We start from the raw sequence: 26,078 nt of genomic DNA on the forward strand, positions 1-26,078 counted from the left end.
CCTCCTCACTCTCTACAACTCCCTGAAAGGAGGTTGTAGCCAGGTGGGGGTTGGTCTCTTTTCCCAGGCAACTATCAGCAAGACAAGAGGGCATGGTCTCAAGTTGTGCCAGGGGAGGTTTAGGTTAGATATTAGAAAGAATTTCTTTCCAGAGAGGGTGATCAGACATTGGAATGGGCTACCCAGGGAAGTGATGGATTCTCCATCCTTGGAGGTTTTTAAGAAGAAACTGGATGTGACACTTAATGCCATGGTCTAGCGCAGCGGTGTTGGATCAAGGGTTGGACTTGATGATCTCTGAGGTCCCTTCCAACCCAGCTGATTCTGTGATTCTGTGATTCCATTATTGCTCTCATATATCGGTGACCGTACCACATAAGTTCATCAGCCTTCACCTACATTTTGTTTTCCTGTGGTAGGAAAACATCTGTGAATGCTGCTGATTTAGCTGGGATTTGGAGAACAAATAAGCTCTGTTCTTGTAGAAAAAAATACTGACTGTGTTTGCAGTTTTCCCCTGTAAAATTTAGGAAAAAGTCATTTAACATCTATATGGTAAACCAGTACTGTCTTGGGTAGCAGAAGTGTGAAATTAACAGAAATAGAGAAGAAAATGGAGCTGTTAGAAAGATTATGACAGCAATAGTGATTCCTCTGGGAATATTCTTCTGTTTGCCATTCTTTCATTTTTACTTGATGTGTTAAAATTATTACTAATTTCAACTATAATTACCTTTTAGAGCATTCTGTAAGTTTTTCTGCCTTCTTCAGGTTTTTTAGAAAGAAATAGCTTGTCGTATGTTAAGGGCAAGCTAAAGTAAATAGTTTGAAAACATTATCCTGAAGTGGCTTCTACATTAATATTCATTTCTACATGAGCAGTTAGAACTGATGCCTTTGCATGCATAAAATAGTATTGAATTAATTAATTTAAAATAATTTTAATTAATTAAAAATTTTGAATTAATTTTTAAAAATACCAAAATATATCTGTACTTCAAAACTATATAATAATATGAAATGTTGCCCTGCTCTTAAAAACTTATATGTATTAAATTTTGTAGAGTAAAATCAATGACTAATAAAAATCCAAGAAGCATTTCAGGTAGACATGCTCTTCCACAGCAGCTGCATGCAGCTCAAAAAAAATCCAGCTTTCTGGCTCACAGCATTCTTTTTGTCTTGTACTTAATCACTGTAATATTTCAAATCCAATTATATCTACCTGGCGACTTTGCAGCTGTTATGTTTTTTGGCCTCATTAAATGATCATAATAAGTGAAATATTTAAATTAAGAAAACAACTTGTTAAGTGTTAATTTTTCATTCTTAAGGGAGTCACATTTATGTCATTGACTGAATATAGACTATTGGTATAAAGCACATGCAGAGATCTGTAAAGTTTTTAATTAAAACAACTCAAAGTAGTTCTAGTCGTTTTGATAATTAAGACTGGAGAGTGAATAATGTGCTTCTGCTGCATCCTGTTCAGGGAATAACCATTTCTCAGTGGAATTTCATAGTACGAGTGTGGAAGAATGCAGTAGTCTGCTTTACTTTGATAGCATACCTGAAGGCAGGCTTTCATTCTTTAGGAGTATTTGGTCTTCATTTAAAGTGAAATACAGGATAGTATTTGAAATTCTAATTAAAATTATACTAAAGACCAAAATTGTTTTCCATTTTTAAGACATGTAATCGCAAAGTGAGAATTTTCAAAGATGAGGGAAGTGTATGCTAATTCTCATATGCTGTAACATTTAAAAGATTAGCTCTCCCTCAAAATATTTTAGACATATTAAAGTTTGTCTGACTTTAATGTTTGTCTTTAATTAGCACAAGTTTCAGAGTGCTTCTTGAGATGTGAATCTCTTATGCTTGATAAGAATGTCCTGTGTCTTTCAGTGACAGAAATGGGACTGAAATGGCTCATCAAGGGATTAATTTAGAAATCACCAAATAGTTTTAAATGTTTTTAAAAGATTTTGGGACAGAGGAGCTATATGACTAAAAGATTGACTTTATAACTGTTGGCTGTTCAGCTCAGACTTGCAGTTTCCATTAACCTCCAGAGCACATAGTAACTGCTAATAAAGTGGAACTTTTAAACTTTTTAAGACTAGTTGTTTGAGTCTGCAGAACAATAGGGAGCAAAAATTAATGTAAAGTCTTTTAAAGCTAGAAACAGTTTTTCGTGTGTGTTTTGTATCTTATTCTAACAAAACAATTTTTCTGAATTCTAATTGGAAAATTGAAATTATGCTGCCACTTAATCTTGGAACTGGACATATCAAATAAGAGTGGAGTTATTTTTAGTTTTCATATTAATAAATAAGTAGGCCTTATATAATAATAATTATACTTATAACAATGGCAATAATAGAAACCATTTCCTTCTTCTGTAGCTTGTTGGGAATTAATCAGGAGAAGGGAAAAAGAACTTTTTATTTGCCTTAAAATATAGAGGAAGATGATTTTATTTAGTCATTCATAAGAATTGCTTATTGTAAAACATAATATAATGAAGGAAACTTACATTCAAATATTCCTACCTCTCTGCTGTGTTCCCTGAATCTGAAAAGGATGGGGATTTTTATCTGAGTCATCTGAGACTGTGTTGGAGTTAATTTTCTGTGTTTCTGAGACTTCTTCTTGCTTTTGACACCTGTGGACCTTTGTTCTTCTGGACTGCTAAATGGAAGACTGTCTCTCTGCCATGCACACTCCTAAGGTAGAGACTTTCTGTCTTGTTTTCAAATATTATCATTTAAGTAAGAAAGCTTCTTAATTTTTCCATCAATAATTTGCTTACATCAGAAAAAAAAGACTGTTTTGCATATTAATAGCTACTATAGGAGCAAAACTATAAAGACAACTGAGAGTCTGAAGGGAGTATCTGAAGGGAGGGTGTCAGGAGGATGCAGCCAGGCTTTTCTCAGTGGTGGCAAGCGATAGGACAAGAGGCAATGGTCAGAAACTGATGCACAGGAACTTCCACCTGAATATGAGGAAGAACTTCTTTACTGTAACTGAGCATTGGAACAGATTGCCCAGAGAAGTTGTAGAATCTCCTCACTGCAGATACTCAAGAACCATCTGGATGCAATTCTGTGCAATGTGCTCTAGGACAACTCTGCTTGAGCAGGGAAGCGGGACCAGATGACCCACTGTGGTCCCTTCCAACTTTACCCATTCTGTGATTATGTGATTCTGTGGAAACAAAAAGTCTGGTCGAGGTGTAACCTGCGGTACATATCCTTTTCAAAGGACGTGTGAAAGCTTTGTTAAATCTGTAGTGCTATTTGCAACATAAAAACTATCTTCTTCATCAGCTTTTTCATTTTTTTGATTCTGTAGTTTGCAGTGTCTTAATTTTCCATTAGTCTAAATCCTGAGAACTGATGAATGCAAATGCCCAGATGCAGTCCTTCAGAAAGTTTTGTGTCTTTATTCTGAGCCATACCTCATCCATTCACATAAGTTTGTGTGAAATGGGAGGGTTAGGACTTTGATGCCTTTTGTCTGATGTCTTGTCTCTTCCTAATTGTCACTATTTTTGAGGTTTGACCAAAAATTATTTGCTGTCTTCTGTCAGTATTCTCTGTCTCTTCTAAATTTTTCAGTTATCTCTCTAGTCTAGTTGCAGTAGCCCACATGTTAAGTAGCCCACTTACTGCTTAGAAATATTTTTTTATGTTAGGATTGACAAATTCTTTCAAAACTGCAACAAGAATATAGAAGGAAAAATAAATCTCTTTTGATATGATGCAGTTGTTTCAAAATTCTTCAAACTAGTTCAGAAATGGCAATTCATACAAGAATTCAATTTTGCAAAAGTAGTTTGTGTGTACTTCTTATCATATCATATCATATCATATCATATCATATCATATCATTTCTTTACTTGGGAAAAGTTAGCTAAAACCATACATTTTGGTTACAAAAATGGGCTTCAGTTTTTATGCTTCATGTTAGTAGACTAACTTTTCTTTTCAACAATGGCCAGTACTTATATAGTTGTTTTCTCCATGTCTTTGTCTTTCCTTATTATTTGTTGGGTTTCTCCCTTTGTATTGCAGTCTCCGTATTCTTGAACAACTAGGAAAGGGTTTTCTGTATTAACTCTTTTATTACAGTTACTTTTTGAGTCAATGTGAATCTAACAGTGATGATTTTTTTTTCGCTCTTAGGGACACACTGTGTTTTCCCAGGGGAATATATTACCAAAGCAATATGCCATCAGCATAACTAGTTGTATACAAGCGTAAGAAATTATGAGAGCATTCTCTGCATTAAAAAAAAAAAAAAAACAAAACACCACAACCTGAAGAATAATGTGCTGTGGCCATAAAAATATCAGTTTTCTCATTACTGCATCTGGAAAAGTCAGGGAGATAGTGTTAGTGGAGATGCCAATACACAGCAGTCCAGAACATTTAAAATGCTTTCAGATCTGTAGAGTTTTGTGTATTTGACTCTCCCATGATCTTAGCTTTGCACAGCATTAAGATAGTCTTAAATTTTATGAGGAAGAAATGCTTTTTTACTTTGGTTACATTTAATATGGATAAAATGTGATCAAATAAACTCAAATCCTTCTATCCTCATAAGATTTTAACTTCTGAGGTTATTAGGAAATGCCACAACTGTTGCCAATTTTGCTTCGGCTGCATTAGTTCAAGGTAATTTTTGTGTGTAATTCACAAATGGCATCAGAAAGCTGTAAGAGGAGGCTATGTTTTGATCTCCATTTCATTGCTGTAATCTGGAATAATTCTCTTGACATCAGATACTTTTGAGTTTAAATAGTGTTGCTGAAATCAGAATCTTGCCTGTGTGTCTATTTGGATGCCAAAATTCATGTATATTTGTTGTGCTGTAGAAATAGTTGCTTTTATGGAAAAATCTTTCTGAAACACTTTGATATCCATTTCCTTAAATCAAGTCACCAGAGGGTATAATCACTCTGTCTATAATCTTTTGTCATATTATAACTAGGCTGAGGAACACAAAACAATTCTCTCAGTGAGGGGAGGAGATCCCCCAAGCTGTTTCAGTGTTCTAACTCAGAGCAGTGAAAGCTTGGAGCCACAGTGCTGTCCTGTCATTTCCATCAAACTGATTTGGGGTCTATACATGGGGAAGTCTTTGAGTTAAATGTATACATTGAATGAGAAAGTGTTTTTCAATGTTGTATTTTTAATACGACAACAAGTGGTTGAATAATTCAGAAGTCTATAGAAAGGATATGACTGCTGACTATACAAATAACTATTTGTATAGTGTCATTCGTCAAGAAATACTTCATATAAAGTTGGTGACAATGTATCTATAGACTTAGAAGGATTTTTCTTGAAATTGCTTTAGGCATGCAAACTCTTAGCTGTCATATATGAAGGTAAATATTTTCCCTGAAAACTTTTGATTTTGAATAGATCTTTCTTCAAGAGAGCAGAGGGTAGGACTTACGATTAAAAAAAACCGACCGAACAAACAAACAAAAAAACCCCCAGAGATGGAAGCTTTTTATTCTTTGATTTTTATTTTTTTTAACTGGCTGTTTTTTTCAAGGAGTGACTATGTTTCCATAGTTGGTTGGAGAGTATTATACTACTAGATTTCACTGCAATTTGTTTTTTAATGGGATTGTTCTGAACTTCTCTGTATAGAGTCTGGTTCTTCTTTAACGAGAGTTTGTTGAAGAGCACTCATTGTTATGAGCTGTCCAGAATTTTGACATTTCTGAGAACTAAGTGAGTAAAATAATTGTTCAATTGTTTTGGCAAATATGAGGTTTGGAAGTCTGGAGAGGAAATGTTTAACTGGGATTTAGAAGCAGCATTACCCAAATAAAATTGTAATTATTTTCATAGTTTTTGTGTTATGGTAACTTCAAGCACAGGTGATCCTTTCATATATAATAAAAATACATTTATACACATATATATACTTTTTCCCTCAGGATACTTTTTTACTCATGTGTACTCTGTCAAAATGTACGAGAATTTTGCAGTGTTTGTTTTGAGTTTAATGACACTAATATAACTTGAAAGTATGGAAATTTTCTTGGTTTCTGATGGCTACTGCTACTTAAATATCTACTGCAATGATCAATGAATGTGGTGATAAGTTTATAAACAAGACTCTGTAGTTTTCTAAAGGATGATGTTTAATTCAAATTAAAAAACATTCAAAGAAGTCTTATATGGGCTGCGATTCTATGTTTTATAGGATGTCAGGGTATAATTTTATCCTTATGATTCATTATTTGTCATTTCTAGTACTTTCTTCTTAATCTAATTAAAGGACTGGAGCATCTTTCATGTGAGGTGAGTCTGAAAGAGCTAGAGAAGAGAAGGCTCAGGGGGCATCGGACAAGTGTATACAAATACCTGATGTGAGAATGATTAACAAAGAGTGAGCCAGTCTGTCATCTGTGGTGCTCAGTGACAGCAGCAGAGGCAATGGGCACAAATTAAAACACATGAAATTTCATCTGAACTCATGAAATGAATTTTTTATTGTGAGGTGGTCAAACACTGTTATGCCCTGCCCAGAAAGGCTGTGGAGTCTCCATCCTTGCTGGTAGTTAAACACAAGTGCACAGGTGTAGCTGATCCAGCTTTGATCAGAGGGGTGAACTAGATGAGGTGAACTCCAAACTAAATGATTCTGTGATTGCTGCTAATAGTGACATAGATAGCCCATACCATGCAAGGAATTGCTTTTAGTTCTAGTCTAGTCACTTGTAGCACACACAGCTTTGAAACCAGCTGCTGGTTCTCTGGTGCCTTTTGTTACTTGCATATAATGTATTTTACCTCAAGCTTCCTTTATAGCACATAACTCTTCAGGTACTACCCTTTGGATGAGACATAATTTGTACTTACTTCAGGAAACTGTAATGCTGACTATGGCCTAAAGCCAATCTTAAGCTCTATTTTGTATGCTTGTATAATTTTCATATCTTTTTGTGTGCTACTTGTTCCTGCAAAAATTGTCCCCCTAAGTCCAATAAAATCTCACTGATATGATTTGGTGCTAAATGGAGCAGATCCAAACATCATGCAGTTTTTCTTTTACATGTTATGAGCCTTTGCTTAAAATGTATATGTGCACTTTGAAAGAACACATTTCAGTCTTTGGGGCAGGTAGGAATTATATCCTCAAATAGTTCTCTTAGATAATACAATAATAATTTTACCTTTATGCTAGTTATATAGTTATATTTTTATTTACTTTTGTTCCTAAATCTTATGAGCTACCACTTTTTCATGGAAGTAGCAGAATATGAAAAGCATCATCAGGAGAGGGAAACTGTGAAAGTCCCCAGGTATAGCATTGATGTTTATTTCTGCATGTACCTTCAGTAACAAAATAGGATTTACACTGGCACAGAAGTGCTTTCAGTGTATAGATGGATAATTGGAAAGCAGGGAGGACTACTAAATGTTCATAATTTGAAAGGATAGTGGGAGTGTATTTATTAAAATGTGTATAAAGATACATATTAAAACATATATTTGTGTGTATATATGAGTATGTATAGATAGATGTTTTAACCAACAACTTTCTAAAGTACAACAAAGGGGAAACATGACCTAGAGATTATTTATGTGTAAGACCAAGGGACATCAGAACTTTGTGTCCTGAATTTTGGATTGGATTTTCTGTTAAAAAGCATGGATTAGTCATGCTATTACTAGTTAGATCAATTACCTTTTTTACTGAAAGTGCAGCAGAACAGCTGACTGCAGAATTGGATTTGTCGCACCTGAGATATATAAGGTGCTTTGAATAAAATAAATCTACACTAAAATTAAGCCAATGAGCAGGGAAAATGTTGAAAGCTTGACCTTTGTTTATGAGTGCAGTGAATTATCTCTAAGATAAATTGGTAGTAATCTTATTACTTTGTTCTACTATGACACAAGAAGTCATTATTGAACATTTGGGTTGGGTAGTCTCATGCTATGGAAATTAATATAGATGACTAACATTTCTTGATTTCAGACAATGAGAAAATTTGTCTAGTATTACATGAAAACTGGTAAAAATTTCGTGGACAGGACAAAATCTCTTTTGGACTGAGTAGTATAAAGAGAATGTCCATGTATCTAAGGACATAATAGTCAAATATATTGTCTGGATAAATTACTAATTAAACATGGTTATATTTACTTTAGAGTTTTTCTGGGTAGATTAGATAAGAGATACTGTGCTCTTGTCTGTGCACAGCAATACTGAATATAGAAGCTGCCACTGAAATGCTGGCATCGTACCTTGAAGTTAACTTTAAAGCACATTGGGCCACAAAGTGAAAACTTGTGATACTGAGGCTAATTGCACCTGACAAGCTGTTTCTGTCCATGAGTCTAATGCATTAAGTGATCTGGAGAGTGAAAGAAGATCTCAGCTTTTAGTGGAACTTGTAATTAGTACTCTCTTGTTTTGGGTGAGGGAGAGTGCTATCGACCATATAGAGACCACAGCAGGTTTCACAGGTGGGTCTTGTGAAAAAAATTAGTATCTTCTGTGTATTTATTGAACACTGTAGAACTACAAGGTCTGGCTAATGAATTGCATGACTAAAACTCTGTCTAAAGTGCTGATGGCCTGTGCTACTTAGAGTAGACAGTGTCACTACTGTGTTGCTAAAGCAGCTGTTTCTGAGCTTGTGTAGCTTGCCTGCAGACTGAATCGTATGGGCTCATTCAAGAATGTTACTTTAATGACTTAAACAATTTTATCCTATTTTTAAATTGCTGTTAGAGCACCAACACACAAATATCTTTTTAATGAAATGCCTAATTTAGAATACCTTCACTAGATATAATCCCATTTATTCGTAAATGCATTAGTTGTAACAATAAATTCCATGGGAAAGAATCATAAAGCTTACTGAAGTAAAAACAGGGGGTTTATACATTCACACTGGAGCTGCCTTGAGTATCATCTGGTTTATGTAAAGAGTTGCTTCTCAGTGGCCTTTCACATTGATTCATGCTTATGTAAAAATGGCACCATCTTAGGCATGAAATTCTCTTTGTTGAGAATAGCACTTAGATTGTATTCTGCTTAAAATTTCTATGGTTTCTGTTGAATTCTAGTGATAAATCAGCTTTGGAATAGAAAGCTGAAGAATGTTGCATCTTACTTTTAGTAAAAAACACATTCTGCCATCCAGTGGCTACCAGTTCTTTAAGCAAAAAGAGATTTCATTAGTTTATCTGAAAAAGAATTGGTCTGTAGAAGTCTTGACTGATGTTAATATGCCAGACGGTTGTTTTCAGCTTTTAAAATAGGTAGTTTGTGCAAATGCCAAGTTAAAAAAAGCAGATCTTCTAGTACCTTCGTAAATCTGGGAAGTTCTGAGCGTACTGTTGCATTTCTGTATGCTACCTTACTGATTTTTACAGGAAAAACTGCTGGGTTTGGATCATGCACTTCTGCTGACTGTTTGGAATAAAATACAGTTTAGGGGTAAAGGTATTCTTCAATATTTTTTCAACCAAATGAGAAGTTGGTTTGAAGAAACCTTAGGATACTTTTTTCCTTGGGAATTCCTTTCTCTTGGAGCTTTTTTAATCCTTAATATGTTCCTGCAGAGTTAACGTTCAAAGAATATTATGCATTGACTGTATTGTGATTTTGAATGTTGGATATTGATTTGTCAGTGACTGCTTGGAAATTAATAGTGTGTTGAATGAAAGTCCAGATTCTGGTCAGAATACTATTATTAAAAAAAAATCTTTTTAGTTTTTAACCAGGCTTTTATGGATATTATTTTTTAATTAATCTTTTTTTCACTCGTAATCCTGTTTCAGTAGGCTTAGCGTCTTTCCAGAAAACAGGCTGAGGTCCATTTTTCTATCTTGTTACACAACTTCCTCTGGTTCTTCTGGAACATCTGTTTGTGTATTGCTACTTAGCAAGTCAGTCTTGATCCCTGGTGTTAGTATTTTAAATGGGAAAAGAGAACAGGAAATTATTTTTATTTTTCTGAATATTTCTGGATCTTTGCATAGGATTGCATGGTCTAGGGCTATAATATATATGATTTCTGCTAAATGTAGAGGAAAAAGATGTTTTACACTGTACACTTTTAAAGTTTAAGAGAAGCTGGAACCGTATATTTCTACAGGCAGTAGTAATGATAATGTAAGGGCATATTTAAGGGTGTTAACAATCACACAAATGTAAGGTGACCTGTGTATGTAAAGCCATACATATTCAAATATGTGATTGTGAAAAATTTCTGTTATTTAATTCTGAAGATACTTACACTGGACTTCATTTGGACAGCAATGTTTCTACTTTTGTTTAAAACCCGCTTCTTTATATAATATGCATGTTGTGCAATGTAGTGTTTTGTTAGCTCAATTCTGTAATCACCAGTTGTATTTTTGAGTTTCTCTCTATACATCCTTTATTAATAAATACTGTAAATAGTGTTAATCAGTGTGAACTTTATATGGTGTTTATAATAGTTTGTAAAACCAGCTAGAGGGAATGGGAGGGAAAAGGACAAATATAACCAATTACAAGGACCTGGCAAGAAATCTCAAAATGAAATACAGGCAAATTAGAAACCTAAAATGGCTAAGGAGGCCATAAAAATAGCTGATTGAACCCCGATAGCACCAACATAATCAGCAGGTCTCTGGGAAGCCCATTAACACTTTATAATAGTCTCATTCATGAAGGTGAAATGAATTTTGAAGATGACACACCAAGTATGTATTAGAACATTTTGTATATAAAACTTGGTGCAAAACAAATAAACTTTCCTCACTGTAGTCTTGCATGAAGAATAAACTGTGCTAGAACACTAACAGTGAAAACTGTTATAATCCTGAAATTCAGCCACTAAAAATTGAAGAAACTTGATTAAAAGTACATGAAGTATTTGCAATAGATATGTTTTTTTTCTTCACCAAAGGCACTTACCAGTTTGAAACAGATATTTGGATATTTTGAGATTTGTCAATACAAATGAAATTTATGGTTTGAGTTGTACTTGCTTTTTAAGAGTGCCACAAGAAGTTTTCAACCCAAAAGCTTTACTGAGACAAAGGTACTGTTAAATTGAAAAGGAGATTTTTCAAAAAGAAATAGTGTGTTGATTACATAGCATTTTCATTGGCTTCTATATCAATGAATGTTGTTTTTTCATGTTCAAAGTAATCTAGAATAAAACTACAGTTGGCTAGTCATTAAGTACATAATTCCTATAAATTTAAAAGTAGGGAATTGTCAAGTATTGTGGAATTGGTGTATTAACCTAAATTTATATTTTGTATCTCGGCCTCTTATGTGAGGCTACTACTGGGAAGCTGCAGTAAAATGATAGACCTAGTGTTGTTTGTCACAAAATTAAATAAAGTATTTTATTTAAATAGCTGATGAAACCTTCATTCCTAAGCTTGCATTACTTGAGGAGTAATGCAAATTAAGTCCTGCTCAAATAATTTGCTTAGTATTGAAAGGCACTGGAAAGAGTATTTGGTATTGGAGGGGCTATTACCATAGAAAATGTCTATAAATTAATTAAAGCACCCAGAATAATGGAAAAGGAGATTTTCAGAAAATGCTTTCAGACCTGTTCTTTACTGTACTTTTGTGGTTTCCTACAATTAAAGTAAAAATTATAATAATCACAAATATCAGTAAGATACTTTTCATGCTTTGTAGTAGAAGCAGCGCAGGTAATTAAATCTGTAGAAAGGAAATAATTATGTGTTCTGCAGTCTATTTTAAAAATCTGTAAAAAGTAAGTAAGAAAAGGTAAGTTTGTTAGAAAATTAATTTTATATCTTAAGGGTCTGTTCTTCAGTTGCAAAGGTTTTATAATCATCAAATACAGAAATTGTAATGGTCTGTCTACAGTGGTTCTTTCCTTGTGAAAATGTCATTTTTTAGAGAGACCAAGAGGAGGAAAGTATTTTTATAATTGATTATTTGTACTTCTGAAGATTTAAACATGCATTAAACTCTAATAACCATAATTTCCTGTATTATCTGTATAATTTAGTTTTTTTAAACATTCTCGAAACTTTTTTGGGACCCCATATATAAGTTTCATGTTCCTTTTGGTAGCTGCAGCTTGTTGTAAATATTGTTGGAGAAAGGTCTGAACATGAACAGTTGCAAGGTGGAGATTTCGTCAGAAGCAAAAGAAAGTTGGTACTGAATTTGTGCGTCTGTTTGCAAAATTGAACTTTATTGTACAAAATTAATGATAAATAATTTTTTAATCATCTATTCCTTCAGCAAGTTCCTGTGTAATGCTGCCTTTTCTTATTTTAGAGTATTCATAGTTCGTCATCTTAGATTTAAAGATATTGTTCTATTCTTATTAATGCTGTTTTACTGATGTTTAATTATTAATAGCTCAATATTTTACTGTATATTCATTTTGATCGAACTCTTGACTAAAAAAAAATAAATGGTGAGATAGTATGCTATATTTTATTTTCCTGATGGATTTGATATTAGAGTTGAATAGAAGTGGTAGCCTCAGAATAAAAAAACTTGAAATAATACATAGATAGACAAGTATCCTAAGTTTGCTTTCCATATGTTGTTTTTCTTATGATTAATGTATGTATAGATAGACACACACACACACATATATATGTAAATGTAAAAAAAAATTCAGAATATACATGTTGTTTGTTTTAACAGATTGGACAACTTGCTTTTAAAGGCATGAAAAGACTGAACCGAATCCAGTCTATAGTTTTTGAGACTGCCTACAACACAAATGAGAACATGCTAATCTGCGCCCCCACTGGAGCTGGGAAGACTAACATTGCCATGCTGACAATCCTTCATGAGATTCGCCAGCATGTCCAGCATGGTGTTATTAAAAAGGATGAGTTTAAGGTAGGAGTCTAATGAACCAAATAACATCTTTTTAACTTGTGAGGTAAAGCCCATTATATGTTATACATGGAGTATGAAATTAGGAAGTTTTCAAGGATATTACACTTTTCCAAGTTAAAGATAAAGCTAGTTTTGATTTACTTTGTTATTGTTAAAGCTATTCTTATTTGTGTTCTAAAAATCTTATTATGAGAGTAAAAAGCTATGAAAATGCATTTAGCTTTGATGCAGAACCAATTTTCAAAGCGATAAGGCTGTATAAACAAAATCCATTGTCCTTTAAACAGCTGCACACTTATCCAACAAAGATAACTACTTTTCATATATCACTATTAAGATTTTTCACTGTAAGCGCCTGGCATCATATTTCACAATAAATTGTGATTTGTAATGGTTGCCATGAAACAAACAGTGTTGTGGGGTTTGCTCATTTATCAAGTGAGTGTTCTTTTGGTGCAGATTGTGTATGTTGCTCCTATGAAGGCTTTGGCAGCCGAAATGACAAATTACTTCAGCAAGCGTCTGGAACCACTAGGCATTACTGTGAAAGAGCTGACTGGTGATATGCAACTGTCAAAAGGTGAAATTCTGCGAACACAGGTATGCATAATATTTTAAAATACTGTTCTGTGTGTGTATTCATACCTCTTCATAGATACACTAGTCTTTTCTTCAAACTCCTTGTAACAGTACTGGTGAAGCACCTGAAATGTTATTACTAAATCTGTAATTACACTGATTGTATTCCAAAATGTGACTTTCGATTCAAAGAGATGAAAACACACATACTTCTTGTCACATTTATTTCGGGCAAATGTTCTTTGTGTCAATGAAATATGATTTTTCCAAAATACTGAGATAGTTTTATAGCTGTTCTTGCATACAGTTCTGTGTTATTACCCTTTCTCCTTCTGCATGGTCCAAGAAACAGAAAAAAGACTTGGTTGTATTATCACTATTAAAATTTATAAATGTAACTTATAGTAATTGTTGCAAAGCAGTTTAAATTTAGTAGTAGAATGGCTAAGGCTTAAGTAAGAGGGTAGGCCTAGAAAGCAACACTTTACAGTAGTGAGTTAAGCAGCAGCCTTGTTCGTGGGAATAGAATGTACTGAAGAAGTAGAAACAATAATCAAAAGATTTAGTCAAGCATGTACGTAACGATTTGTACCTTAGATGTGGTAAGGGTCTGTTAAACAGTTTCTAGGGGGGGGTAAGACAACTTAAGCAGATTTATGATTAGAGTAGATGATTGTTAATTGTTATAAACTACTGCACCTGGTTTGCTATAGAAACTGTAATTGTTTTAGCCGTGAGAATACATGTAAACTTGTTTGTGTATAAAAGCTGAACTGAGAACGAGGGTCGTCGGAATCCTGACTTGGGGCGTTAGCCTGCAGGTTCCCGGGGCCCCGAATAAAGCACCCATAAACCGGCACTCTGTTGGTTTGTGTGTTTGTTTACGGGCAACATAATTATTGATTCAGATGAATTATATTTTGGCAGTCTTAGCTTTGATGTATTTTACCTTTCTGTGGTAAGAGGAGAGAAGACTTTCATATGACAAGAAGAGATGTCTATATGTAATTAGTAATTAGGAGGACCACTGCAGTAATCCAGTATGAAGCCAGTAGAAGATGTATATGCATACCTGTTAACACATACAGTCACAATACTGTGGTAACCAATAAATAACAAACCCATATCAATAAGTGACAGTAATATTGATGATACTTTATCAGAGTGACTTTGCAACATCATCTACCTAAAATTTGGATATACAAACTAAAAAACTTTTTGATAGGAACTTTCAATAATTGAAATTATTTACATACACCAGATTACCATTTTAAATTACTTTTCAGCTAGGGCAGCTAGGGCACACAATCAAGTAGGTCAGGGTTACAACAGACAGAAAGAAAAGGCATGTGTAATCACTGCTGAAACTGAAGTGACAGTGGAAAAGCCTACTCTGAATGTAAGTACAAAGTTCGATGAACAACATATAGAATAGAAAAGTCCTATTTTCTCTTGCTCTTCTAGTTTGAAACGTAAGTCATAAAATCTCACCTCATTACTAAAACTCCATTTACATCCAGTAAAAAAAGTTAGAAAAGAAAACCAAAAAATATTTCAGGCAATATTAAAAAATGTGTGTGGAAAATAATTTACAAAGTTGAAATTCCATTACTCTAGTAATGGTAAATTATTAATATATACACAGTATTAATTTAGAGCAACTTAGTAACTTAAGTGTAGGAAGACTGTCTGCTTCATCATGCTCTTTTATTTCAGTCCAAAATACCACTACTACTAGCACAATTCTTCTTGTTTTTTGTGGGGAAGAGGCTAAAGTAGATTTATATATATAAATCAAGAAGAAATGACAGGGGGAGGACCTGGGTGAAAATATTGTTTTCCTACCATGGACTCATCTCGTTGCTTTGCAATTTTTTTTTTTTTAACTGAAACTTATCTTCAAGGGATTTCTGCAGTTTCCTATGCATGTCCTTGGATAGAAGGACTAATCTGAAGTATAGTGTATTTGTAGTTTCTAAACTTTTGGGAAGAGTGGAGGTGGAAGAAAAATGGTTTCCAGAAGAGGAAATATTTGGAAACCGTTATATTATTTGTCACCCAAAATTTAGTTCCTAGGTTTTCAAAGGAACTATAATTAAAGTATTGATTCATTTCAGTCTTTGCTTTTGTTCAGTTTTGTGTCTTTGCTCTTCAAAATACTAGGAAGGTTGAAAAGAAAAAATATAAAGGCTAAAAATTCTGGGACAGTGAAATAGTAATTTTTTGTTTCCTTTTGTTTGTTGTAGCTAGTCAGTGTTATGATTAGTCAGAATTGTAGGAGGTGAAGATAAGAGATAATGCCAATACAAGAGTTACCAGTGTTATTGCTGCTGCTGTTCTTGCAGATTCTGGAGCCCAGCAGTGTGCAGTGTTTTTTGCTGCATATCAAACTGCACAGAAAATACATAGCCACCTTATAAACTGAGGAAAGGGCGCTTGCTTGTGCTGGATCTTGCTTATTGCTCTTTGCATATATTGTTTTTTATGAAAACTCATGAACTTTCTTTGATCAACTAGGCACTTAAAACCACTTCATCCAAACAGGTTTCTTTTATTGCTCTTTACCCTATATTAAACTGGTTCTTGCATCAAAACTTAATTTTACTTGTCAGCCTCTCTAATGTGTACATTTCTCAGGCAGGAATACTCTAATAGGTGTTGCTTTTTTATTTATAGTTTCAGAGTTGCTTTGCTAGTTGTTACTCTGTTTTCTAGCCTTTCGTAGTGTAAGTAATGAAGTACCTTGGTTTAACAGAAAAGCATTTTTTTCCTGAAAGAATTAATGTTACAGCAGGTGGATGCATGCCTACAGTTTATATGCTCAGGGATGGTATATGTCTTATGGGGGATAAAAGGCACAGAGTAGGATCAACTGAAGATGCGATGTTTCAGGTTGAATCATTGTTTCAGAAGATCTCATCTGATTCTTCTAGACAACTGAAAGCCTGATATATTTCTTCCATGACAGTTGTTTCCTGTCTCTTTCCTGAGCATTTGCATTTTCACCATCTTTATTTTTGTCCCGAGGTGAATCACATCAGTCGCAATGAAAGATGTAAAAATAAGGTGATTGTCAGGTATTAGTTAGAAGTAGCACTTCAGTGACAATCCTCAAAATTTTCTCCTTCCTTTCCATTCTACTTGCTTCATCATTTGCCTGTGTGTATTTAAATATGTGTATTTTGTAAGTTATTACATGTATCTGTTACGCTTACTCTGATGGGGAAACGTTGCTTTATCTGACAAATTGCTAACTATCTCCCTTCTCAGGAATCCACTCTTAATGTACAGTGAGATCTATCTTTATTATTTTTTCTACAAATACTTTTAAATGCTAGCCAAAAAAAGTAACAAGGGATTTAAATCTTCATTCTTTTTATAGTGGAATATAGTCTTCTAAATGTTTTTGAAAGAGACTCCAATTAAAAAGGTCTGTAGCACAGTTTTTCAGCAATAACTGTCTCTGTGTTTTCCGTGTTGTCATTTTTACTTATCCAGAAGGCATTCATGTTTCTTGCTGTTCCATACTTTTATGGTATTACACGAGATGATTTTACTTCCATGTAATTATTTAATATTCATTAGCATTACTATGATTCCAACACGCACTTTAGAAGCCAAACTTTTTTAAAAAAGTTATTTCTATATCTTCTACCAATAGTAAAATTGCCTTAAAAAGAAAAATGAAAATAATTTTTATTAACTCTTAAGTCAGTCTTCTAACCTGCTCCCCACATCTTGTACAGTGAAAGCCACAGTTACTACATATTTAAGTTTAACATGTGGAATGTGTGTTAAAACTCTAAGACAATTTCACTTCATAGAATCATGGAAACATAGAATGGTTTGGGTTGGAAGGGTCTTTACAGATCATTAAGTTCTAGTCAATGCCCCTGCCATGGGCAGGGATGCCACCAACTAGATGAGGTTGCTCAGGGCCCCATGCAACCTGTCTTTGAACACTTCCAGGGGTGGGGCATCTGATCTAAACCTTCCCTCTTTCAGTTTAAAACTACTACCCCTTGTATTGATATTATCTGCCCATATAAACAGTTCCTCTCCCTTCTTTATATAAACCCCCTTAAGGTGTTGGAAAGCCCCACAATTAGGTCTCCCCAAAGCCTTCTCTCATCCAGCCCTCTCAGCCTGTCTTCATAGAAGAGGTTCTCCAGCCTTCTGGTCATCTTTGTGGCCCTCCCCTAGACTTTCTCTAACAGGTCCACATCTTTCTTGTGCTCAATTTTTGTGAAAAGGTGTACGTGTTAGTGTTTAACAGGTCACTTTAGTCTTTCAGTCAGAGTAGATCCAGGGTCTATTACTGAATAATTTGTGCAGAAATAAGTGCTTTACTGTGCTTGGGAACAGAAGAAAATAAACTTATTACAAAAATAAATAACCCTGTCTATTGTTCTTATAGAGACTTTATCTTACATTATTAAAGCATTGTTTTCATAGTCTAAATAAAGATAGATTAACTTTTAACTTTCTTTTTCTTGTTAAAAAACAATTCAAGGAAGTTTATTTCCCTACGGTTGATATTTTTCCTATCAACTCTAGTCTAAGTATGCTTGTGTACTGACCTACTATGATCTAAGCCTGTTCACATACTGACGTACTATTGCCTTAGACTTAGACATCCCTTAAACCAAAATGATATTAAGCATGCTTTAGTGATAATCCATCGTTTGGTAAGTTGTTTTTAGTATGGTAATATTTAAATGCAAAGTATTCATAAGAAATAACGTATTTTGCTGAGTAGCATTCAAGTTAATATGAGCTGAGTGGTTATCTTCATGGGCTTTCTTGGTTGTGCATATATAGCATTTCTCAGTCTTTGCTTTACACAGTCTAAAAAATGATATAACAAAATTTCCAAATCAACTTCTGGGCTTTCAGTTATCTTTGGCCTTGTGTTTGCAACACATGTAGTGGTTATAGTTATCTTTTGAAAGTTTGGAGAATAACACTGGACCGGAGCAGTGTGGATTTATATTGTAATCACCATGTGTGGAAGCAGTGCCCTGCACTGAGCAGAGTATATTGTAAACTGGTGAGTGGCACGATACCTTAACTTGTGCAAAACAAGTTAACTCTGGAGAGTGCAGAAATGCCTTCTGACCTTAACAAAAAGTGAATGGGCATCAAAAAACATGTAGAAGATAATTTCTTCCTAATTTTTTATACATACATCATGTGAAACAAAATTAAGATCCTTGGCATAACATAGTAAAAACTTATCAAAATTTCTTCCACCTGTATAAACTTTGAAAATAGTTTTACAACATTATCCTGTTAAATATATTTTATTTTCTTTTTAAGGAAAGTTATTTTACTGTTCTATTGCATCTTCAGTTAATGTGAATATTTCTCACCCTTAAACTAGTACTTCAGCAGTTTTGTCAACAGCCTTCATTCTAATTCAAATTAAGTACATGCAAGTGAGACTAACATTTTAAAGTTGAAATAAATTTTCTATAATTTTTTTGCTATATCTTGTGCCTCAGACCTGCAGTTACAGGACAAACTTCTTTTACTGGTCTTAGATCTCTTCCTTTGTCTTGAAGACTGTCAGACTGTCATGAGCCTTGCTTGCTACAGATCTGTAACAGTGTAAAGGCCAGATTACAAATGCTTTCTGTGTTACTAAAATTATGTAGTAGTTGGAAACAAATCTGATCAAATTTTGAAAGCAGGCTAATTTTCTCAACCTATAAACCTCTATAAATCTCTGTTCCTTCATTCTCATATTCTTGGAGTTAAAGGGATTCAGGGAGCAGGAAAAGAAAATTTATTGGCTTTTAAATGAGAAAATGAATCTAACTATTATTGTGTGAATAGTCCTGATTCTGCCGCTTCTGAACTATGGAATACTTTTTTTTTTAACTCTCTAGGAATATAGATTTTTTTTAAAAGGAAAGCATTTCTATTTTTGTTATTGTTCTTCTTGATCAAAAAATTAATTTTACAGAAAAAAGGATATTAATTTAAAATATAGTATTGGATTTCTTGTAATGTTTACATAGTACTCAAGTACTTCAAGGCCCACAGAAATAGTTGTATACATTTACTGAACTGGAAGGCTGTGCTTGTCAACATGGACCTGACAGACTTCACAGAAACAGACGTTTCTAAAACTTTTATGTTTCTGCAGGCCTCCACATAGCTCTGTCTTTTTTCTGTCATGGATTTGATAAAGATCAATTGCATATCTGATTAAAGAAGGGAGTATTGGAAGCAAATGCTCTGTCTGACCTTAATCTGCTTTCAACCTAACATTAACAAAGGTAGGAAGTGGGAAGCCTATGGTAGCATTCACCCATTAAAAAAATAAAATAAAGAAAACAGCAGAACCCCCCCGCCTTCTTTCTGAATTCTAAAAAATTCCAAGATGTTCAAATAAATCAAATTCAAAGCTTAAATTTGTTTGCTGTCAAGTCCAGCTCAACCTGACTTGCACTGTCATTTATAAAAAGGGCAACTGGCTGTCGTATTTGTTCTCTGCTCATTAACCTGTATAAACTAAAATCACATTGCTTTCAGAGTTGATTCGTAACATTGCTCACAGTTTGTATAAAAACTATCTTAACATTTTGCGAGGAAAACATCCTTCAAAGGTTTAGGTTTGAGTAGTGATACCACTTTCATTTTCCGAGTGCCAAACATGTTGAGCAACTTAAAAACGTGAATGATTTTCAGGCACCCAGGTCAGAGCAGAAGGAGGGGAGGAGGTGCTCCGGGCACTGGAACAGAGATTCCCTCACAGACCATTGAAGAGGCCATGGTGGAACTGATGTCCACACTGTAGCCCTGTGAGGACCCCACACTGCAGCAGGTGTACAGTGCCCTAAAGGAAAATATGGCCCATGGAGAGCTCGTGCAGGACTAGGCTCCTGGCAGGAACTGTGCCCACGGAAAGGACCCATGTTGGAGCAGTTTGTGAAGGTCTGTCCTGTGATAAGGACCCCACATTGGAGTGGGGGAAAAGTGTGAGTAAGAAATGACCGAGACTAAGAGTTGTGGACTGACTACAACCACCAAACCTGAGACACAGAGGACTTGGGAACAAAGCAGTGAAGTTTAGCCTGGGAAGAAGGGGGACTAGCAAGAAGGGGTTTTAGGTTTTTTCTTTTTTCCTAACTATAACAATCTGTTTTTAATTTGCAATAACTCAAGTTAATTTTCCCTGAGTCAAGCCTGTTTTGCCTGTGACAGTAATGGGTAAATGACCAGCCTTCATCTTGGCCCATGAACTTTTCCATCTTATTTTCTCCCCCTGTCCAGGTAAGGGAGGGAAGAAAGAGAGTGGTTGACTGGCATCTGCCAGCCACTAAGGTCAACCTACAAAACTGACCTACCAGTTAGTTTCAATTTTGAATTTTTTTCAAATAAAGTTACTCCTTTCATTGACATTTTACTTTTTGTATTTGAAGTCCAAGAGAATTTTGTTAGTTTATTGCAAATTTTATTAGCTCGTTATTTTTCTATTTAGCTTTAGCTAGCTCTTTATACTGGAAGTAAAAGTAGTTTAGAACAAAAGGGCAATTCTTATTGAAGAGCATGAGTAATACAACAATACTGATGGTGTTTTCGAAAACAGTAGTGTTGTAAATGAAAAGAGAATTTGTGTAAGCTGCATTTGCATTGGCAAATACATTTATCTGATTACTGAACAGAAAGCTTTTCTTGACTAGAGGAAATAGCCTGAAGGACCGAATGTATTTTGACATCTCAAAGATTAACTGATTAATTGTACTTGTGAGGGCAAGGCAGAAGTGAGAAGTGAAGCAGAGACCACAAAAGCATCAGAGCTGAATAGGGCAAGTAGTTCTGAGAACAACAAATGGCATCAGGACTTCTGAGTAATATGGATGATCACTCTGATAGATTCTGTCAGCTGATAGACTCTGATATTAAGTCATGAAGGCTTTATTCCCTATTGAAATCTGATACTAATAAAATGGAATAATGCTTTTTTCTCAAGTTCTTATCTGCAATATAAAACTAATCAAGTCCGAAACTATTTGAAGCAAAAGAGGGCTATAAAGTTGAGGTGCCTGCTGTTTCATCTACAGCTTTATTTTTCTCATACACTGTTTCTCATTTCCTGCACTTTAATAGAGATGCTTCTAAGGAAAAGCAAATAGTGAAGTTAATTCCTGCTACTTTTCCTATGAAAATAGAAGTACCTATATTTTATTATTTTTTAAACCATTATATTTTATGATATTCTGCTATGTATGTGCTTCTCATTTCATGCATATACAAAGCCCACTGTAAGAGGCTGAATATTCATATATAGTGGATTTCCTTATGCATATAGTAAGTACATGAGATAGTGACCTTTTACAGTAGCAAATATGTCATCTTGCCATGTATATCGCACCATACAAAAAAATTTTTCAATGCATGACCAAGAATTATGAATGTTTTTAATTCAGAATGTCGACAGCTCTTCTCCCATAGTAATAATTCACAGACTATTTTATTGTACTGCATTTAACAGAAATCAACTGTAGAACACTTTTTTTTAAGATTGGCATTGTTGATTGTTATTCCATTCATATTACTATAGCATTTTGTGAAAATTATGTTAATAACTTACACTGAAAAATTGCATATAATACAGAATCTAAAGTGCTTTCAAAGCAAGATAGTACTGTTTTATTTTCCTATCTCTTGGTGCTTCATCACTGTCTCATCTCTTTTTTCTTATCCAGTATATTTTGTTCATCCCTGTAAGCACTTACTCTGATATTAGTCTTATGTAATATCCTGAATAGGATATAAACGGCCTTATATCCTATTACATGCTATTAGTTTTTTACTTGCAGTTGTTGCAAACACCTGCATCACTGCTGACTTTAGATGCCAGTCTGTTTCCTTCCAGGAACAAAGTGGTTCTTTGCTCTTGAAACTTCAGATCTGTTAGACGCAATAAAATCTACAAATCTCTCTTGGTATGAGGAGTTAAACTTTCATGAAGTGGCCTTCAGAAGTGATCCAGAGATTATAAAGCTCACAGATACAGAAAAACTCTCTTCAAGTTGTTAATTTCAAAAACAGACTTTAACCTGGTTAATATTCCCTCTTCCAGTATGCCTAGAATGTAACATAGTGCTGAATTCCGTGCACGTGCATGGTTTCAGGAGCAGAATATCCTCTTTTGATCAGCATTTGAACTAGGACAGTAAGACATTAAAATCTAATACAAAAACAAACAAAAAAAAGAAAGCAGAAGGGACATGCCTCTTCTTCTGAGAGAACCTCCTGAATATTCCTGGGTGGTACAAACTTGCTGAAAGAAAACTTCCTTTCTTCTGAATTTTCAAAGTTATGTACTATTTAAAATGAGACTTTCTTCCTTTAAATGAGGTTAAAACCTTACCTTTCAAAAGAGAGAAATATTCTAAAATGTTTAGAACAGAAATGCTTGCTAAAGTGTATGTCTGAGTCAAGAAAGATCAAAATCTTTTTATTCAGTAGGATTTCTGTATGCCAAAGTGATCTCCACTTCACAGTGTTGTTTCCGTATGGATTTCCTTTGTTTCAGAAGTTCTCACAGCCTGAAAAATAACATTTTGCTCCCTGCTTCACTGTTCATGCTATCTGCTGGACAAACTATGTTTAAAAAATCCACTATCCAGGATCTCTTTGGGGCAATGAGCCTTGATGGCACACCACAGACTGTTGTGTATTTTTTTTCTGTAAATGCTAAGTGTATTTCTTAATCATTGTTTAGTTCTCAAAGCAAGATTGTTAAAATCAGAAGGCATGTGTCTTTGTACATATGCAAGATTTGAAATACTGAGGTCTTTATAATGTTATGATCTTGTCAGTCTTTTCAGCAGTAAGCAGTGCACCAGTTTCACCAGTTGATAATAGTCACACTCAAGTATGTGACCAGTACTGCTTGTCTTCATTCTCCTCAGTTTGTGGAGGGAGAAGATGAAATCCTGAAAGCATTTTGATAGATGGGCAGAAGGAAGAAAAGCTAGTAATTTTTCTAAGGTTACTCTCTTCAGAGATCCAAAATAGGGAATAACAAAAGGGAAATGAAGACGTAATCTAGATTAGGTGAACCTGCACTGACTAGAATCTGGAAGTGGATAAACTACTTATACTTGAAACCCTCTTCCTTCATGGGTGGGCACACTTCTATAATGCTGGTATGCCCATCTAGCTCACCTCAGGAACAAGTTTTCAGGTTTTTAGCACTGTACTGCTATTTCCTGATCTTTTAAAAATCAGGAAGGAATTTTTCCATGAGTACCATTTTTATGTAGCATATTTGTTTTCCCACAGTTTTCTTCCTTACACCAACTTCTGGAAATAGTAAAGCAGGTGAAAAAAGAATTGATATTAAGCAGCAGAGTGGTAACTTGGGGCCTGTGACATTAGTTGTTTGACTGAACTCTTTAATCCTCAGAAATAAAGGCAGTAAATTCTGACATCATGTGTAGGACTCCTGGTTTTCTCTGATGGTGAAAACTATTAAGAAACAAATGAAATTTGGCTTATAAAAGAGATTTCTGGATATTTTTCCAGTGGGTTCAGTTAATAAGCTTGTTACTTAGTTGACATGTTGTCTGCATTCTTTCCATTGTTTTCGTTGCTGGAACAACGATGTTGCTTTCTCAGGATGATGTTATCATTCTGTGCCTTCCTTTTCTTTTGGCATCAGTCTTCCAGTACCCTAGTGAAATTGTTGGAAACCCTTCTGATTTACGGCTCTCCCATTAATATATGTGCCCATGACAGCTAAGATTTTGCCGGGGGCCAAAGTACTTATACATTATCAAACAGTAGTGTTTAATAAAAAACAGTAGTCTTTTATAAGGAACTGAAGGTGCTTTCTGTGACCTAAATTAATTTCTAGATTTATGACAGATTTTACCAAAAATCAATCTTTCATGCTTCAGAAATTAGAATTACTACTCTTAAAGCATCCATTTACTTTTAATTTGAAGTAATTTAGTTTTGAAATAGGCAGACATAGTTGTTTATTTTACTAAGATGCCTACTTGCTTGCTGTTAATTGCATAATCTGTGGAATTTTAGTACAGACTTTGAGTAACCTACTTTGTGATTAATAATCAAATGCAACATACTATGTTGAAATGTGTAATTGACTGGCATTCTTTGCTATGACTCACTTGGCTAAAATCTCTATTTAGATTGGATGGGAAGGTGGGAGTTAATTTTTTGTTTAGCAGTAAAATCTATTTGAAACGATGCTAGATAAAATTACAGTCATTTTGAACAACAAGAAAAATTTGTTCTATGTATTCTGTAGTTAAAGGATATAGGGTGGGGTTTTTTATAATTACATTTTTGGTGGTGTGTTCCCTTTTATTGAAAGTAATTATGTTCATGCCTGACTTAACTACTACAAGTTTTTCTAAACTGTTTTGAAAACAAAGTCCTAAGTGTTTTTCTTTCTTTTCTTCTCTATAAATGATGAACTATTTGACATTGTACTTCAGCACGTATATGAAAAAAATACATATATTCAATTTGGATGAAGAGCCCTTGCTATAAATATATGCTCTTTTTTTTCCCCCTTTTCCTCTCCAGTGTGCACATTTTTTCATTTACTTGAGGCTTTATCAGAGTATATTGTTTTAATATATCTGTACTTGATGCACTTACATAAATCACTGTCTCTGCAGAGGTTTGATATTAAAATATGTGCTGGTTTTGTCTGGGGTAGAGTTAATTTTCTTCATAGGGCAGTGTTTTGGATTTGTGCTGGAAACTGTGTTAATGATACAGGGGTGTATTTTTCACGTCCAAGCAGCGCTTGCACAACGTCAAGACCTTTTCTGCCTCACATCCCACCCTACTGCCAAGGGATCTGGGGACACAGCTGGGACAACTGACCCCAAATAACCGCAGGGATATCCCACAGCTTGTGGTGTCATGCTCAGTATATAAAGCTGAGAAGAAGAAAGGGGGGGGGATATTCGGAGAGACCAAGTTACCATTACACATGATGGATCCCTTCTTTCCTGGGGATGGCTGAACACCTGCTGCCCATGAGAAGTGGTGAATGAATTCCTTGTTCTGCTTTGAATTCCTTGTGTGAGGAGCTTTTGCTTTGCTTGTTAAACTCTCTTATCTGAACCCACAAGTTTCCTGACTTTTACCCTTCTGATTACCCTTCTTCTCCCCTGTCCCACCAGAAGGAACCAGAAGGAACTGAGCTAGTGGCTGTGTGGGGCCTACTTGCTGACTGGGATTAAACCACAATACAGTGGAACTTGAAAGTAAGAGTGTACAAATAAAAAAAAAAAAAAAGGGGGGTTTGGAAACACCATTGTTCCAGACTGCAACTAAATACATTAAGAGGAATTCTGTTGCTCTTTAGTTCTATGGCTAAGACCAACAGTGTCACCTACAGGTGAATCAAGTAGACTTCTTAATTTTTCAAGTGGAAATACTAGACACACAAGATTAGGAAGATCTGATTTACTAACTTTCCAGTGAATATCTTAAATCAATTTTGCTGCTTATTCTTGTTATGAAATTAACTGCAAATATGTAATTCAAAATATTTCTGTAATAAGTGCTTGCTAAAAAAAGGTTGAAATAATTTTTAATGTGTATAAAAG

At 34.6% G+C, this 26,078-nt stretch overlaps 1 protein-coding gene across 1 annotated transcript in view; it reads left to right on the plus strand.

Moving 5' to 3' along the window:
• Nucleotides 1–26,078, plus strand: part of ASCC3 (activating signal cointegrator 1 complex subunit 3) — a 264,177-nt gene that overhangs the window by 60,708 nt on the left and 177,391 nt on the right. Inside the window, exons 9-10 of the mRNA XM_018078048.3 lie at nucleotides 12,688–12,888; nucleotides 13,348–13,488. Of these exons, the coding sequence (XP_017933537.1) occupies nucleotides 12,688–12,888; nucleotides 13,348–13,488 (342 nt within the window). The remainder of the gene's footprint in view (nucleotides 1–12,687; nucleotides 12,889–13,347; nucleotides 13,489–26,078) is intronic.

The sequence above is a fragment of the Manacus vitellinus genome, unplaced genomic scaffold (assembly GCF_001715985.3).
Source record: "Manacus vitellinus isolate BGI_N305 unplaced genomic scaffold, ASM171598v3 scaffold_4_pilon, whole genome shotgun sequence".
NCBI lineage: Eukaryota > Metazoa > Chordata > Aves > Passeriformes > Pipridae > Manacus > Manacus vitellinus.